The sequence below is a fragment of the Tyto alba genome, unplaced genomic scaffold (assembly GCF_018691265.1).
Source record: "Tyto alba isolate M040663 unplaced genomic scaffold, T.alba_DEE_v4.0 Super-Scaffold_27, whole genome shotgun sequence".
In the NCBI taxonomy this organism is placed as follows: Eukaryota; Metazoa; Chordata; class Aves; order Strigiformes; family Tytonidae; genus Tyto; species Tyto alba.
In genome coordinates this window covers 2,199,572-2,217,837 of record NW_024881301.1, presented here as the reverse complement: position 1 = coordinate 2,217,837, position 18,266 = coordinate 2,199,572, and the positions used below count along the sequence as shown (strand labels likewise).

Genomic DNA, 18,266 nt, shown 5'->3' with positions numbered 1-18,266 from the left:
CTTTCTAGATGGTAGCCTTGTGAACCCAGCCCAGGAAAGTCTAAACAAGTCCCCTCTGATTCATTCATTCATCATCTATAAAGAAGAACTGCCACTATGGGACAGTTGGTTAGTCTGTAGGTAATTCACAAATTAGAAGAGAATCCAGCTTTATCTCTAATATCGCTGTTTCAGCTTTGGCACCAGGTTTTTATCAGCAAAATAAACAGACATGACTGAATTGTACATGCATTCAATTGGCATTGAACTTTTAGAAAGTTCAGTTGTGCATCTGAAGTATTGAAATTGAGACTGCATCTCTGTTTTGAATACACACATTGGGAATGAAGTTGTAATGCGAGAAGATAACATTTTTATATAGTCATTTTTCTGGCTCTGGCTTTCAGTAGCTTTAAAGGTATTTTATAAATAAAGCAAACTAGTGTATTACAACATTCAATCGTACGTTTGGGACATGTAATACAAACCTTAATGAAAGTTCATGAGAATTTAATGTGCAGAAGTTATTTTTAATTCACAGTATCTTATCTGTTCTTAATTTTTTTCAAATTACAAAATGCAATTGGGCTGCCTTATGTACTAATTCTTTGCCAAATTTAATTTGTTTCCAAATTAAAGACATTTTTCAGTTACATTGTCACAAAAAGCATCTGAAACCATTAAGTTTCATTATATTTTTAACTTTAAAACCTTCAGGATGTTGCCAATAGTGTCTTTCCAAATTTTGAGAAAATGATTCATCTCTGGGACAAAAGCTACCAGAATAAGCCTATCTCTTTTTTTCCAGCCTGATGGGTTTATTATCATCTTGAGTTAAAAACCCCATGTAACTGGGTGCTCTAATGAATGGGGGCTCGGGGCCAGAAATCCCTGTTTGATTATTGGACCCAGGTGAAACAGGAGCAAGTGGTTGTACAACCCAGCAGCTGCTGGGCTGAGCATGGTCTGTCGGGGGGAAGGAGGCTCCTACTGTAGGTCCTGAGAGAGGCAAATCCCAAAGGAGGCGCATGGCCTCCCCTCTGCTCAAGACAGGCAGAACGATGTGTTTCGTTATTGCAGTTTTAATGTTTTCCCTGTTTTTTTCGGAAGAGAAATAAGTCTGGGTCTAGAACACACATGGTGGTGGCAGTGAACGCTGGTGGAAGGTGTGCTGCTCTCCTGAGCAGGACTGGAGGAGGCGGGCAGCAAGGTGAAGCCATGAAAGCATGTGGAAAAGTAGAAGCATTGCAGAAAAGAGGAGCGTAAATGGTAGCCAGTGGGACCTGTCCTCATGGTGGCTCTTCTCTCGTTTTGAAATACCTGGGTGGCTGATGGCTGTGTCTCGGGCGAGCTTGCAGAGCCAGACCTGAGCTGCTTTCTTGCATTTCTAAAAAACAGAAAATGACCAACACCCAAAACTGGCAGTGGCGACTGGTGCTTCAGACCCTATGGCATGAACACTGACTTCAGGCTACTCTGGTTATACAGCTCCCGTGTCATGCTCTTCCTCAGCCTGACTCTCGTTCAAAGAAAAGAGAGTTTATGTGGAAGACTCGAGTCATGCTTTTCCCTTTCTCCTCCTTGTGTAGCGGTGTATACAATACTTGGGAGGGAACAAAGACAAGGGAAAGAACTGACTGTAAAAAATGAATACATCCTCAAGGTATACTTTGGCAGCACATACCTTGAGAGATCTCTTGTGCCTTCCTCTGTCTTGCTCAAGATGGAAAGGCATGAAAGGGACATTGGGTTCCAGGGACAAACACAGCTTGGTGCTCTGGAGAGAAAACGATGAGGAGCACGCAGCTGCCTGTCGGGAGAGCCATTCCTGTGTGAGAAAGCAATAGAGGCTCGCGACAGGTCATGTCAGCATCTGTTGTGTTACATTGGTGTGGATGAGAGAAGATTTTGACCCTCCCTTTAGAAGGAGTACACATGCATGTGCTCTGCATCAGGGAGCATTTTTTGCACTGCTGGTTAACAAGGTAAGTACTATGGAGTCCTTAGCAGAAGGGCAGGAAGGCATATGTGCCCACTCAACGATCAGGTTCAAATTTGTCTCTCCTTAGATGCTTAAAAACAATTCAGTACAGTTACCCTAACAGGGTTACTCAATACTGTATTTAGTTTTGGTCAGGATTCTCTGCACTGCTGCAGTCTGCATTTAACTCCCTAGGAGAGAATGTCACATGGTTGATTTTCCACCTGATTTTTGGTGGGGAAAGGAAAATCTTTTGCAGGAGCTGGGAGAAATGTGTAGTATTCAAGATTTTTCACATCATGTTTCCTTCAAAGCAGGCAGAGGAAGTGCTTAATTATTTGGAAACTCATTTGGCAGGTTCTTCCCAGTGCTAGGCTGTTTAATGCATCAGCCCGTCACACTCAAATACTTTAGGGCTCACATAACGTTTTTGATTACACCTGAGATGGTTCACAGAAGTTGTTTTGACATGGCCTAATTTTCTGTTAGTAAGCTGCCTGATTTTTTTCTAATGAAGAGTTTAAACCCCAGTCAAAACAATTTTTCAAAATCTCCAAGCCTGCAGTTATTCCTAACAGAGTAAGTGTTCGCCCTGCTTATGCTGCCTGTCAGGAGGAGCCCCATGTGTTTGAGTGGTATATTTAACATTATTGTGGAACATGATTGCAAGTGGTATCATCTTTTTACAAAAGAGGGGAGATGCAGAGTAGTGCTGTACCAATCCTAGTCTTATTCCAATTAATCCCAAAATAAGCGGAGTAACAATGCACCATCAACAAACTGTTAAATACATTAAGTCCTACTATTTTCTGTTGAATTTGGTCCAACTAGGGGAAGAACACGGTGTGTTTTTTGGCTGTAGCTTGTCTGGAAAATGAAATAAGTGAAACTGTACTCTCATGGAGAAGGGAATGGGGAAAGGCTTCAGGATCTCAGTTTTTGTAATGCACTTCTTTAGGAAACTGGAGGCTCAGTGAATGAATACCTTTGCTCATTTTGAGAACAACAAGCTTTTGTAAGTTTTCTGTTCTGATATTTAAGGTCTAATCTCCTACTGAAGTTAAAGCTGAAATGAAGTTTGCAGCCCATGGTGTAGAATGTTTATCAAATAGTCTTGCCAGTCTGCAGCTGTCTGTAGTCGCAGGCTCGTTCTTCTCCAGCATTTTCTAGATCTCAGGAGCTGGGACCATAAGAATCATGGCATTCTGGAGATACTGGATTTAGCAGTTGTCTATCTTATTTTAAAAAGTGCTCATGAATCATAATTTAAAGAATTCTGTGATACTGTGGGTTAAAAAAGTACAAGGTTGCTTAGCTGGGTTATTATACAGTACAGTGCTTGTTTTGAAAAGATTTAATATGTGAGCCTGCTGAATGTTTAGGCATATTCAGCAACGCACATACACAATGCTGCTATTTTTATTAATAGAAGGTTCGCTTGACACAACATGCACCATGTTGTGTTACCTTCCTGAGACACAGATTTAGAGGGCTTTGAAACCTCCTTTCAGGGTTTGGTGTCTGCTATGTACATACGATAAAGAGATAGATTACAAAAAAAAAAAAAACATTGATAGATATCTTTCCAGGGGATCTTGGCAAGAGTCACTGCTATCACCTATAGTGTTTCCGGTATCACTTGCATCCCTTGCCACAACCTGTCAAAACAGGTGTATTTATAGGCCTTGAGGGACTGAAACAAGAAATCAAACATTTGCATAGCATCTTCCATCCAAGTTCCCAAGGACTGAGGCTCAAAGGATTTTGATATGTTTCCAAGGATTATTTAGCTGTGCTGGGTTTTTCTGTGTTCTCTTTAGCAGTCTTCTGCTGCTGTACTTGGTCTTGGTCTTGGAATTAGAAAAAAAGTGTTCTCTCTTTTAACAAGGAAATCATCAACAAAATGCTGGTTGGTTTCTGAAAAATCACACAAATATTTAAATCCACATTGGAGAAAACTGGGACGAGATCTCACTGAACATTACGAATTAAGGTAGATTAAGCAGCAGTGCACGAGTGTGATTAATTAGAACTATTTTGTTCAAAGAGAAAAAGCACGCGCCCTGCGCGAAGGTATTTTTTCATGCTCTGTCTTGGCAGTTATTAAGCTCTAGGGTGCCAGAGGCTGCCTACTGCTTGTAATGGCCTTAAATAGTTAATGGGGTTGAGCTCTGGAAGAGGAAGAATCCCACTAATTGTGCAATCCTCCTGGCACTGGGGTTTGGCAGGACGTCCTCACAGTGAACCTACGCTGGGTGTGCCGCCCTTTGTAGAGTGTGATGCACAGCTTCGTGTGCCTGAGGCTGCAAGAAATAATCATTTTCAGCAGTGTGAGGGAACTTGAATGCATAACTTTTTGGGGATAGCAGGACAATCGTGTCTTTTTAGGAGATTTATGTTTACTGTATTGCAATGTCCCACTTTTCCAAAAATTTCTAGCAGTGGTGGTGATGAGTGATAAGGAGATACAGTAAAGTGAGTTAATTGATGTAGTCCTAGGACTATAAAGGATTTCTTTAAAGGTGAAGTGCACAGGAAAGGAGTATTTTCCACTTAGTTTTAAAGAGAGAGATTAATAGATGTTCAGGGAGGGAGTATTCAGTTGGATCGATATGTGAAGAAGTTGCCTCTTTTGGCATAATCCCAGATGAAAATAGTGAACCATGATAATGGCGTTTCAATTCATAGTTTGTCAGGTCATTATTAAGTGGGAAGTAAAGTGACTCAAGTGTTCAGCACACAGGTTGCTAAGGGCCAGCAGATCATAATCCAGAGATTGAAGAAGCTGAACTGCAGATCGGCATTGTTTACGAAATGGCTATGACAATACAAATAATTTAATCCTGGGAGATGTCATTTCCATAAACGTCTATTCTCAAAAGAGCACGAACAGCTCTTGTACTGCTGTAAATAGGGAATTGTTCTCTCCTTCCCGTCTTTACGTCAGGCAATCAGCCTGCAACCTTGTTGGCATTTGCTCCAAGAAAAAAATGATCAAAAGTTTTCTGATGGCTACAACCCCTCCACCCTTCAAAAATGTTGTGTTGACTGTGAGTAATTTTTTTCTTGGTGTCTTTAACCAATAGTAGATAAATTTTCAAATGAGAGGAGTTCTGGTTATATGTGAGAGAAATGAAAGGTGCTTTCCTGGGGGACTGTGTACTCTTCGGCAAAGTCTGATGGTGTGGAGAGGGGGAAACTGTGCCCAGAGCTGGTGTTTTGTGCCAGCTGCAGCCCCAACTCCAAAACTTTTATACTTGGCTGGGAGTACCAAGACTTCATGTCTCTTCCCATCCACCCCTTTTTTAAACCCATGCTCAGACATATTGTCTTGTACCTTTGTCTAGCAGCTGCTTGTTTTTTTCCCAAATATTTTCCAAATTCCAGGCCTTTCAGTTAGGTGTGTATAACTTTGTGAAGAATGACAAAAATATTTCTTTTAAAGAGTTTGCTTCTACCAAGGATGATGGTCTTTATATCATGAGAAGGAAAGAGATTTTGTCTTATGTTTGTTCAGTTTGCCAGGCAGCTCTTCTGTTTGAACAAATCTTGAAAAATGAATTTAACTACATTTTTTTTTTTTTTTTTTTCCTTTTGGATAGGCCCTCTCTTTGTCTTGTAGGCTGCAAATATCAGGAGAGCTCTCTTGCTAAGTGAGTTTTCAGTAGAAGAAAGAAAATTGATTTGTACTACGTAGCTGGTTGACAATCTTCTACGTTATTGGAAATCTTATGGGTTTGGGGAATATTGATTGTATCAGCAGCCTTGCATCTAATGAGGTTCTCTGGACTCTGTTTTCTGAGCTGGAGTAAAACCTTTGAAACATGTTAACCACAATTTGATTGAAAGTGGGGGAGGGTTTTTAACAGTGAGTTTTAAGTAAACTGCATCTTTTTGAATTTCCTGGGCAGCTGCCTTTCTCCCTTTGATGTACCGTGCCTGGTGATGCTGTTAATGAAATGCATAATTATGTGTTATATAATAAAACAGAGCTAGCATGAAGGTGCCTAATAGATTATAATGATGTGGAGGCATGAGAAACTCAGGACCATGGGGGGTTGTTGAAAAGTGCCTCTGGTGACAAAGAAGATATTTAAAGAGGTTTGAATAACTGTGCTAATAAATTAATTGTGGTCTGTGTGCATGTGTGTGTAAATGACATTTTTCAAGATTTTGTATATAGAGAGAATACTGAAAAAAAAAAAAAAAAAAAAAAGGTGCAATTTACTAGGCTGCTGATGTATGAAGTGTCAGTGCCGAGTGCTTCCAGCGCCTATTAGTGCTGCTGGCTTTGCATAGATGGGTGCCCTAGGCAAAGACATTTTTGGCACAGCCTGCCACACGAGTAGGATCAAAAGGAAAAAAAAAAATAAATCTGGCAATATACACAGAGAGTAAATTGCATCCTAAAGAGCAGCCCCTAAAATGCAGGCTTGGAATGTATATCAGTAAATGAAACATCACGTTTAATGGCTGAAGAGTTGTAGCTGTTTGGTGGCCGCCCCCAACTTCCCCCCTTCCTTTCTCTGCTTTTCTCACCTTTATTTTATCTCTCCCTCTGTAATACTCTGTATAATTTGTTCCTTTCTTAGATTTGTTAGGAACTGATTTGAACAGATAGGTATGTTTAAAGGAGAGGCTGCATACATAACTTTCCAGCCCCGGACCACAGGGGCTCCTAATGGTGCTGGGCTGGGGCTGGGCTTGCTTGGCTGCTGTTCTGGGCTTACAGGGGCCTGTTTGCTGGGAGAATTAGTATGCGGGGGGGCTCCAGTGTGAGTTTGCAGCCTGCTGGTTACTTGGCACTAATTCCCTGGGTGGATGCTCCTAGTACCTACTAAGAGTGACTTTGTGCAGTTTAGCTTTTAGACTGCTTTCGCGTGACTTAGGCAGGCTCCTTTTTGAAGGTGAAGTATGTTGTTTTCCACTTCCCGAGCACGAAGGGTACCCAAATGGGCAGTTAGTGCAGAGTGGCTAACACGTGGTAAATTCACACCCAAGCTCCCCGAGCACCAGTTGCTCCTGCAGCTGAGTCCCAAGGCTCTGCACTTCGTCTCTCTCAGCAGGGAGCAGATGGCCCTTCTCTAAACAGAGAATACTAATAAAGTCTTAGAAAGAGCACATATATGTGTATGTGCGTAGGTTTGTGTGTGTCCATATGTTTATATAAGATGACTTGAGTCTACCACAGTTCTTGGATTAACTTGTGTTTCCCTGATTTTTCTCAAGATACCGTAAGGGGAACTTTGCTGCTCATTGCCATCATCCTTGTCATTGACGGACACAGGTTTTAGCTGCAGGTTTTGATGAATTAATTCTTCCTTTTTCTTCGGCGCTAAGAGTGGCATACTTTTTCTGATAGGAGTGATTGCATCTTTTTTGTGTGAACCTTTCTTTGTTGTGATTCCCTTCCCCAGCATTTGCTATTCGATCTCTGGAGTTTATTCCTATGTTTGATATGCTTTAATAGCTAATAAGTGTTCTCCCACAACTTGAGAACCCCCAGTAAGAAGTAAATAAGGTTTTCTCTAGCCTTCCAAATACCTGGATGTGAAATCAAGTCAATTTTTTAATAAAACTTTTGCTTTAGGTTGGGCTTCATATGTAACTGATCTATAATTAGTGTACAGCTTTAACTTACCTTAAGGTCACATAATGGGTTAAATTTTCATGCAAAGTTTTCTTGAAATTTTATAAATTATTTTATCTGTTCTTCATGCTTGTGTTTCAAATATAACGTTGATTTCTAAGTCATCTGCAGATTTGCTTTATGTTTTTGCTCTAGTATTGCCTATTTCCAAGAAAATTTCGTATCAGAAAAATTGCTTCTCCAGTTTCTGCCTGTAATGAGAGTTCGGGACAACTCTATCAGCTCCATTTTGGCCAAAGCTTAAATCTACTTACATGCAAAAGATATTGCTGAAAATGCTTTTAGCGTGGCTTTATTTAATGTCCCCAGCCATATGAGCCTGCCAAAAATAAACAGCATTTCTGCTGGGCAGGCGGTAACTCTTGGAGGAAGTGAAGTCTGATGCTGAACCCAGAGGCACTTGCTCTGAGTGTTCAATGCGCTGTTGTAGAGAGGAGCCATCCTGCCCCCAGATCCCAGCACTCAGGAGGGCTGCAGGGCTGGGGGAAACCAGCACAAACCTCAGAGTTTCTCAATAGCAGATGTAAAATGCTGCTGAATGTTTGCGACAATAAAGGATGAGGGCCTGGGCCAGGACAGCTTGTCTGTTCCCACTAGAGGATGGGAGGGTAGGAGGAAGGGATAAAATGGGATGAAAAACAAGGAGGGGAGCCTGGGTCTGGTTCTTGCTGGTTCTTGCTGTTCTGGAGATATTCTGTATAGGTCAAAGCAATCACTTGAGAGTATTTTTTCGAGTTTGAGTTTCGAGAGTTTTCAAATTTAGAGTTTTAGAGTGCTTTTATAGCTTTTTAGAGTGTTTTTTAATATTAATTTTTAATACTGGATTTATTCCAGAAGAGTTCCCCACAGCAAGATACTTTAAAAAAAAACCTTAAAAGGAATCCACAATAAAGGAGTCTCCATCTGTGTGAATGAGTTGCGGCAGATATGATGAAGCAATTCTTAAAATCCCACAGTTGCTGTTTTCCTTTCAACTGACATGTTCCTGGTGTTTTTAAATAAAACAGTTGAATACTAGGTTTAAAGAGACATTCAAAGAATGCTGTGGTGTTATTAGAAACTCCTGACTATGTCCAAGCAGAAGGGACAGCTGCATGACCCTGTCGTACGCTGCTGATCAGGCCATATGAGTCCCTTGTTGGGATATACTGTAAATCATTCTGGATGTTATCTTTCCAAACCCAGAACAGAGACATAAAGAGGGTGAAAGTATAAGCCTGGATAAATTTGCTACGGCTTATCAGGCAGAAATGTGTTTATTGGCATTCTTTGAATGTAGATTCTTGGAGTACTTAACAATCCTTAGCTAATGAGGTCTATTAAATGGCAATGTGCTGCAATTCACTTTGTCTGAATTGCAGAGAAGTTTCTGGGCAAAAGCCTCTTAGTGTTATGAGGAAAGTTTGCATATTTAAGTCCAGGATAATTGCTAATGAGTATCCCTTTTTAATAGGATCCAATGGTAGGGAAAATAGTGGGAAGCGAAAGGAGATCACAGTTTTTACTAAAATGTCTTATTAAGGTAGTGTAAAGAGAATATTTCTGTGCAGTCATTTTCACCATAAACAGTATTTGACTTTATTGTGAGTTGGGCATAAACAGTATTAAATGCATTCACATTACTCTTTACTTTGTGTATGAGGATTCACTCTGAATCCTTTATTCAAAGGCAGTTGCATTGGTGTGCTTTTTAAAGCCACCAGCACCATAGCTGTTAGATGTTTGCAGTAGTAGGTCAAGTGAACTCAGTTTACCTTTGCGCTGCAGTGAGCTAACAGGACTGTTATGGTGGCTGTGTCCAACCATGGAGGCAAAACCAAACAGCTGAAGGGGAATAAAGTATTAAAAAATGCTACATACTTTGCCACTCATCTGACAATATCGTCACTACATAGGGAGAAAGTGTGAATATACTGAGGGAAGATTATTTTGGGTGAGATACTATAATCTGTGCATCTGTTTCTCTACAACCAGCCCTGCAGTGCCACATGCATAGATGTGTGATTGTGGGCACAGGGATGCCTGCATCATACCTTGTACTGCTGGATGTTGTTCAGCATGGCAACTGTGTGATGTTCCTGCAGCTTGATCTCTGGATCTGGACTTCTGCTGAAAGCTTCTTGTCCCCTTTTCTGGCATCCTTCAACACAATGTTTGTACAAGGAACTTGTTCTGTCAGGAAGCAGCAGTATGGGAAAACAATTTTATATCTCCTGTGCTCAGCAAGAAAGAAGAAATATTTGGATTTGTTTGCATTTTTAAATATTTGTCACAATGCCAAGCTATTTTAAGCAATCTGGCTACCCCATCTCTATTTACCCTCTTCTGATACTTCAAAATTATCACACGCCACCTGAAATATGGGAATCAGATGTGAGTTTTAATGTAAGCGCAGTGCTTCAAACTGATAGGAACGGGAGGGGGAGCTGTCACTGCATCAGCCAAGACGCTCTGGTCAAAGTGTTGATTGATTACCTATCCCTGGAAAGGAGTGGGAGCGCCCTTCCACTTTTAGCAGACTGAATTTCTTCCCATTCCCTTGTGAAAGAAGTAGGTAGTGCAGCCATTGCCATCATCTCCAGGTATGTGAAAAAAATGGAAAGTCCTTTGTTCTATTTTCTCCTTAGGTAGAGATCACAAATGATGTCTAGTCCTTGCTACTGATAATGCTGGCTGTCATGGTGGCCAAGATGGTTGGTGACTTGTTCAACGCATCCCTGTACAGTTCCCTCCTGAAGCTGAAATGCATTCCCTATTTGGATGTGGAACCTTTAGTTCATCACAGGAGAAAATGGTGAGGTCTCTTATGCTGCTGATCTGTAAGTTTTCTGTGTCATGTTCTGCACGGAGACTGTGTAGGTTCTCTGTGACCTGGAGCTTAGAGGGACAAAGGAGTAAAAGGAGACTCTGATCCTGAACAACGTCCCCACAGTGTGATGTGCTGTACAAATTGAACAGAAGAGACTCCCTTTTTCTTCAAGTTTATGGTAGGATCTGAAGTACCACTGTCACTAGAGTCCTGAGAGCAGTAAGTGCTCTATAATGCCCGGTTAGATGCTGTTTAGTAGTGCTCCAACTGGTCCAGTGGAGAATCTAGTAGAGGTTTTCACAGACAGTTGTGACTCTCTTGTGATGAGATCCCATAGAGCAGAGGAACAACAACAGAGTGTGTAGAGTCCCTTATGGTGGAGTTTGCCTTACCCAACTTTTGGATGACTAGTTTGGGCTTCCTGTGTGTTTGGTGCTGTAAGATATACATATTCAGGCAGCGATTCCTGCCATCCAAGGATAGAAATTTAAGGCAGGTAGGATGAATTGTCTTCTGGAAGTGCCTTCACTGATTATAAACTAAATGAATAGCTTAGAAAAAAGTTACGGGTTTTTAATTTTTAACTTACGTTAATCCAACCTGTCCTGTGTACCTTCCAGTGTGTGAAGCAGTATCCAAAATTTAAGTCTGTTCAAGGGCATTTATAATGTTGTAAGAACTATTTTATCTCCTAAATATAGGTGCTGAGTCTACATTTATCATTAGGTAGTAAGAACTCTGTACTATTGTCTTCTATAAAATAATTAACAGAAATGCTGATTCTTTAAGATATTCTCTAGAAACGAATTAGGTAGTGTGGTGAAGAAATATAAGGAAAAATGCATTGGTTTATTTACTACAGTAAGACTTCTTGTTTTCCTTAAAATGTATTTGGGTAGTATATATCCACAACCAAAACTATTTGCAGGACACTTTAGCTGTCATTTCTCCAGTATTGAGGTCTACTGGTCAATCTCTCAGATTCAAATGACGCTTTAGAAGAATAAAATATTGGCAACTCATTCTGTACACACTTTGTAACTTTATTTCAAATGTAGCCGTATCTGAACGTTTTTAGCAGGCACATTGAATGCTGGGTATAATATAACTGTATTTGACATGAGAAGAAAAAGAGCCAGCAATGTGGTAGGAGGAAATAAAAACAATCCGTGACATTATGGATGACTTCTATATCTTCTGTATGTACCATGGCAGATAAAATGGGGGGGAAGAAGTCATAAAGTTTCCCATGGTATTCCAGTTAGATGACAAGTCCATGGAAAGAATTATAGCTGCTTTCCTGGTCCTATTCATTTAAAGGACAAATTTAAAACAAAAAAACCCCAAACCAACCCAAAATATATATATACACACATAGAATTTCAATTCCCTCCCACTCCTTTCCCCTTCCTCTCTAGGAACACTAAAGAAAGTTTCTGGATAGCTTGGTCACAGAATATACTGATACTCTAAAGCAAAATACACAGTATCACAACCTGGGAAAGATTTTATAGCTAGACACTTTACATGCTGCCAAGTTTTAATCTAAATCCTCTTAGACATAGTCTGAATAGGCTGATACACATCTGAACTGGCAGATGTAGTTGCTAAGCTGCTCTCCATCATATTTGAAAAGTCTTGGCAGTCAGGTGAAATCCTCAGTGACTGGAAGGGAAACATCACACCCGTTTTTAAAAAGGATAGAAAGGAGGACTCTGGAAACTACCAATCAGTCAGCCTCACCTTTGTGCCCAGTAAGATCGTGGAGCAGATCCCACTGGAAGCTGTGATGAGGTATTTGGAAGGCAGGGAGGAGATTTGGGACAGCCAGTATGGCTTCACAAAGGGAAAATCATCCCTGACTAATTTAGTGGCCTTCTACAATAGAGTAACTTAATCAGCGGACAAGGGGTGAGCTGTGGATGTCATCTACTTGGCCTTCTGTAAGGCCTTTGATACAGTCCCATACAACATTCTCTCAGCTAAATTGGAGAGATATGGGTTCGATGGATGGAATATTTGATGGATAAGGAATTAGGTGGGTGGCTGCATCCAAACAGTTGTAGTCAACGGCTCAGTGTCCAAATCGAGATCAGTAACAAGTGGTGTCTCTCAGGAGTCCATATTGGGACTGGTACAGTTCAATATCTTTATTAAAGACATAGACAGTGGGATTGTACTCTCAGCAAGTTTGTTGATGACAGAAAACTGAGTAGTGTATCAACTGCCATCCGGAGGGTCCTTGACAGACTTGAGGAGTGGGCCATCATGAAGTTCAACAAAGTCCTGGACCTGTGTCAGGGAAATCACTTGTGTTGGTACAGACAGGGAATGAATGGTTTGAGAGCAGCCCCGTGGACTTTGGGATATTGGTAGATGAAAAATTAGATATGAGCTGGCACTGTGTAATTGCAACCCAGAAAGCCAATTGTATCCTGGGCTGCATGAAAAGAAGTATGGCCAGTAGGCTGAGGAAGGTGATTCTCTCCCTGTACTCTGCTCTCGTGAGACCCACCTGAAGTATTGCATTTAGCTCTTGGGTCCTCAGCACAAGACAGACATTGACCTGTTGGAGCGGATCCAGAGGAGGGACATGGAAATTATCAGAGGGCTGGAACCCCTCTCCTGTGAAGAAAGGCTGGGAGAGTTGTGGTTGTTCAGCCTGGAGACGAGAAGGGTCTGGGGAGTCCTTATTGCATCTTTTTAATACTTAAAGGGGGCTTATAGGAAAGATGGAGAGAGACTTTTTATCGGGGCCTGTAGTGACAGGACAAGGGGCAACAGTTTTAAACTAACAGAGAGGATTGGTTTAGATTGGACATAAGGAAGACATTTATTGTGATGAGGGTAGTGAGGCTCTGGCCCAGGGTGCCCAGAGCAGCTGTGGCTGCCCCCTCCCTGGAAGGGTTCAAGGCCAGGTTGGACGGGGCTGGGAGCACCCTGGGCTGGGGGAAGGGGGCCCTGCCCGGGGCAGCAGGGCTGGAACTAGGTGATTGTCAAAAGTTCCTTCCAACCCAAATCATTCTATGGTTCTGTGATTCTACGGCAGAGGCGCAGTTCTTGGTGTCTCCAGCATACTTCTTGGATGCTCTGTTACCTTGTTATCCCTGCCGACAAGTAAAGCTTCACCATTCAGCCACCTAGACCTCCAGGATTTGGATTGATCCCTAGATCTGCCTTATAGTTTAGGCATCCCAAACCCTTAATATTGACTGAAGGGAACTCTGGATTTATAATCTGCCTCTTAAAGTAAAAAAAAAGTCATAATTGAAACAAATTATGAAGCCTAACATGCAGTCTTTGTAAGAATTCCCAAACCAAGATCCTATTACGTTACCTAGCATGAGAAATACACAGATTAAGACAAGACAGTTAAAAAAAAAAATGGTCTCTGTACATGTTTCCTTATCTCTGTTTCCTCATCACTTCTGAGCATCCTTGAAACTTGAGTCAAAATTTTACAGAAATGTGTCTGGCCATGACTTTTCTTTCCATGTGTTGTCCCTGTGGACCAAGAGTTCTCATTTGTTTTCTCTCTGACCAGTCCTGCAGCTAACAAGATGCTGTGGGAGCCTGCCTATCTGCTTCCCTAGTCTTCCTTTTATCTCACAGTGACCATGCAGAATACGTGAGGCTCTGCTGTTTTTAAGTTCCACTTATTTGCTACACTTTGGGGGTATTTTTATCTTCAAATGCCTACACTTGATGTCATTTTGCACAGGCTATCCTCTTTCTCTGGTTGTGTCAGCTTGGCTGAGGGTTTGTATTGCTGCTCTGGGAAAGTGTAGATGACACAGTTATGTGTGTGGCAGGTATTACATCCTCTTTTTTCAATATTAATTATTCTGTAAGATCACAAAATGTATAAACCGTGCATTTCTGGATTCCCCGAATCATAACAGGAGTCAGCTGTGTAGGAACTGGTAGCTAGCATGTGTTTATAAACAGGTGATAGGTTGTATTTGTGTATGCAGAATGAAAGATTTGGATACAGCTTGCTTAAATGCTGTAAAAATGCCACATAAACCAGGATCCTTCTTCAACTGAAACTGAAAAGCCTTTGGAAAACAGTGCCTGGGTTGGTAGCAGGGAGGAAAAAGGAGAAACTCAAGAGAACGCCTGTTTTTAGGTTCTCAGCGTTCATACTGTTAGAGAGAAAGTGTGGATCTTCTCTTTCCCAGTTCTTCATTGGTGTTAAGGATGAAAAGACCTTCTGTATTCAATCATTTGTTGGTTACTCTCACAGGGCTGAAACACATCCTCAGGCAGAAGATGTGTTAGACACTGAACTGAGAAGAGAAAATAGCCTTTACATGAACAAGGTGGGGGATGGTGTTAAGGCCCAGATCCACAAAAGAAATTACCTCCTAACTGCTGCAGAAAACATTTGGGTATGCTAAGAAGCTAAATTATGTACATGCTCACTATGAAGACATCTTTGTAAATACTGTTGCGTATGAAACTGGTGGGAATGAGACCTAGATTCCCAGCGGTTATTTCACTACTGAATTCATATTTAGGCACTGGCATCTCTGGATGCTTTTCTTCCTATGGAGCAGAGAGGCTTAAGAACTGTATTCTTATCTCAGTACTCGTTATTTTTTTTTGGAACCTCATTGATCACCCTTCCTGCTGTATTTTGTGCCCTGGATGATAAGGCTCCAAACACAGCTGTATCTAGTACAGGGCTGCTATGGTGCACCATGATTTCCAGCTACATCGCAGACCACTGTAAACACCCCCCTTATAAAATCTGGTTCACTGGAACACTCAAAGCTGCTGGCTGCCAGGGAATGTTCTTTAATGAGGGTAAGGAGTACTTGAACACATCTATGACTTGGCAACCCTTCCTGCTTTTTATAAGCTACTATACACTTCAGAGAGAAAATATCTTAGAGGCTACTTTTTAATGGGACAAGTTTACTTAAGAGCTGAGTGGAGCTGGTGCCAGTAGTTCTGTTTTGTTCTAGCTTAATATTAGCCTTGTCAAAGTTCTTATAGTGTCTCCTGGGTGTTTCTGTATTGCATACCATATAAAGCTGTTTTTGGGAGCCAAGAATTTTGGCTGGAATATATATTATAGTGGTCTCATTATATTTTTTTAAAGTGTATCAGAGGTGGCCCTATATTAAAGATCCATGAAGCAAGGCTGATTTTTTTTCTTTCTCCCTTCTAGTTTTGCCTTAGCCCACACCGCAGACATTGGACTGAGAATTTGAGCCAACCCAAGTTTGAGGGTTACTTGGGATCCAAGGTCCTGGTTTGGCCTGTTATAAAATTTGGGGTAATTAGCTAACTTTTCAGATGAGGCTTTGGATTTTGAAAATCATCGGACTTTGGCAGTGGAGGAGAGGGGCCGCTTTTGGTTTGGGCCTATGCTAGCAACTACTAGACTAAGAGGTTCATTACCCATCTTGCTGACACAGTGTTCATTCAAAGACAGCTCACCAAGATGTATGTGGTGCATCCCACCTCGCCTCTTTGAGAAGCCGGTGTGTTTCAAGGCCGCTTGGCGCTTTCATCCCGAGAGGCATCATTAGGGGGTGGACTTGGCAATGTTTTTGCATCAGAGGGCATCCAGCCCGTCTTTTGTAGAGTGTTTGCGCTGGAAGCTGGATCGTGTTCTGGCTGCACGAAGGAAATAGGGAGCTGCTGTAACAAGGCCACGCTTTATCTGAGGAGAACCCTGGCTGCTACAGAAAAGATGGAGGGAAGGTGTTGAGATGTGGGTAAGATTTATTAAAATTACATTTGGGCTTTAAGTTGCCTCTATGTCGGGCTTAAGCAAACATGGCAAAGAACTGTTTTTAGTCCCTTTTTTGCTACTCTCTTGTTATGGGTTTTGAGTCTAGTGTGATCCTATTACCTGAGAAGCAACTGTACGAGCCATAAACAGCGGTACTGACTCCCTGACAAAAATACTGTGGCAGAGCCAGATGTCCCTTTATATGCGCAGAAGAACAGCAGCATGACTTTGCCTTGTTTTCAGCATGGGGTTGGCAGTGCCCATGTGGGATGGGTGAAAGGACTTATTGCTCCCTCCTGCCCCTGTACCAGCTCCCGCAGATCTCTGTGGCAAAGTCCAGCCTGTCTCCCTTCACAATACTTTTAACCTGGCGAGAGGCTCATATAAGCTTGTTTCACTGTGCTTGAGCGTTCAGACTGTGCTTGGCTCCAAATTATCCAGAACTGCTCCTAAAAAAAAGAAGGTGAAGTCTTGGTGCACATGAATCTGTGTGAAGAAGGTTGTCATAATCTGAACATGAATGGAAGGTGAACTTCCAGCTGGGCAGAGTTACTGGTGTATATCAACCCAAATACTTATGTTATCGAGGCTTTTTTTTTTTTTTTTTTTTCCTCTGTGACAGGTGGTGATGAACAAGACTACTTAGCTTTGTAGTTTTCAGGTCTGATTATCTCCCTTTGTAGAAGTTTGGAGAAAAACAAGACTCAGTGACACTGAATGAGCTACAAAAATGGCCTAATGGGCCTTTTCAGCCTTAATCTTCAGTGACTAAAGACACTGTTTTCTCAGAATTTTTTACCATTAAATTTCACCCAAAATGTTGAATTTAGCATTGAAGTGATTTCGGTGCCCAAATTTGAATAATATCTCTTAGGAAAAAAGTCACATGCAAACAATGTAATCATATTCATATTAATATATGAGACAGGAAGAGAAGGCTATATGGAGGGAATCAGGAGACTGAAGAGGAGTGACTGTTCTGTTTTCAGGTCTGCCCCATTTCCTTATGCTGTTTTGGCCAAATCAGTTTATTTTTCAATCTTCTCAGTTGCAGAAGGGAAAATAGCTCCTGTATGCCTTGTGTGGCTTTCAGCGTCTGTTGTCTTTGCCAGGTATTGTCAAGTTCTTAAATTAAAGGCCTTGCATAGGGCCAAATTTCTTGTGAACTCTAGAAGATGATTTTCAACCTGCTCTAATTTTGACTATTTAATGAAGCTACTATCATGAATCAAAATGACTTTATTTATTTAGATTGGTAAAAGCATATAAAGATGCCCAAGATTCTAGTTGCATTACTGTTTATTTTTAGAGTGGAGTCTGAACAAATAAAACAAATTACTCTTCCCATGCTATAATAAATACTGGCAGATATAACCCTTCCTCCAACCTAAAATAAACCTTTCCCACCCTTAGCCATTCCCTTTCCTAAAATGTCCAGGACGAGAGCTGGGGCTGGCACTGTGCCCTCAAGGTTAGGAGCTGCAGGCTTATACAGAGAAGTGGATGAGGAGCAAACGTGGATCTGGCTGAGAGGAGAGCTTGTGGAGACCTGGCTAGCAGCACCCTTCTTTTGATAAAAAGGGCTGGAGGTTGAGTAATAGCTCACTGCTGACCTACTGCACTTGGAAGTGTACTGGTAGTTACTGCAGTCCCCATAACCAAGAATATTCAATAGAATACAGAAAAATATGACGACAAGTATAGTGATGACAAGCCAACAATCTGTCTGATGGAAATCCTTGGAGGACCTTGTAAATACTTTAATGTTTACACAGGGCCCGTATATTTGCACAATTACCTTTCCATGAGCCCAAAATGTTTGGCACTGGGATGTTTTCAGGCTCTAAGAAATTATATTTTCTGATATGTCTGAAAACTGCAGGCTCAGCTTCTCTATTGCCCTGTGTTTTTCATGACCAATTAAAGCTGGATTCTCCCCCGTCCCCGAATATGCAAAATGTAAATGATAAGTTCTACCAGGATTGTATACTGATTGTAATCACAGTGTGCTAAGAAGAAAATGTTTTGAATTTAAAAGTGAAAGTTGTACTGTAAATTATCAGATAAATGAAGCTACATGATCTGCTTTTGTCATAATTTA

The 18,266-nt window shown here is 41.3% G+C and overlaps 1 protein-coding gene across 1 annotated transcript in view; it reads left to right on the top strand.

Annotated features, from left to right (window-relative positions):
• The window catches only part of LOC116963655 (chloride channel protein C-like), a 78,658-nt gene that overhangs the window by 32,708 nt on the left and 27,684 nt on the right, over positions 1-18,266 (top strand). Inside the window, 1 exon segment of the mRNA XM_042797854.1 lies at positions 10,238-10,404. Coding sequence (XP_042653788.1) covers positions 10,238-10,404 — 167 coding nt within the window.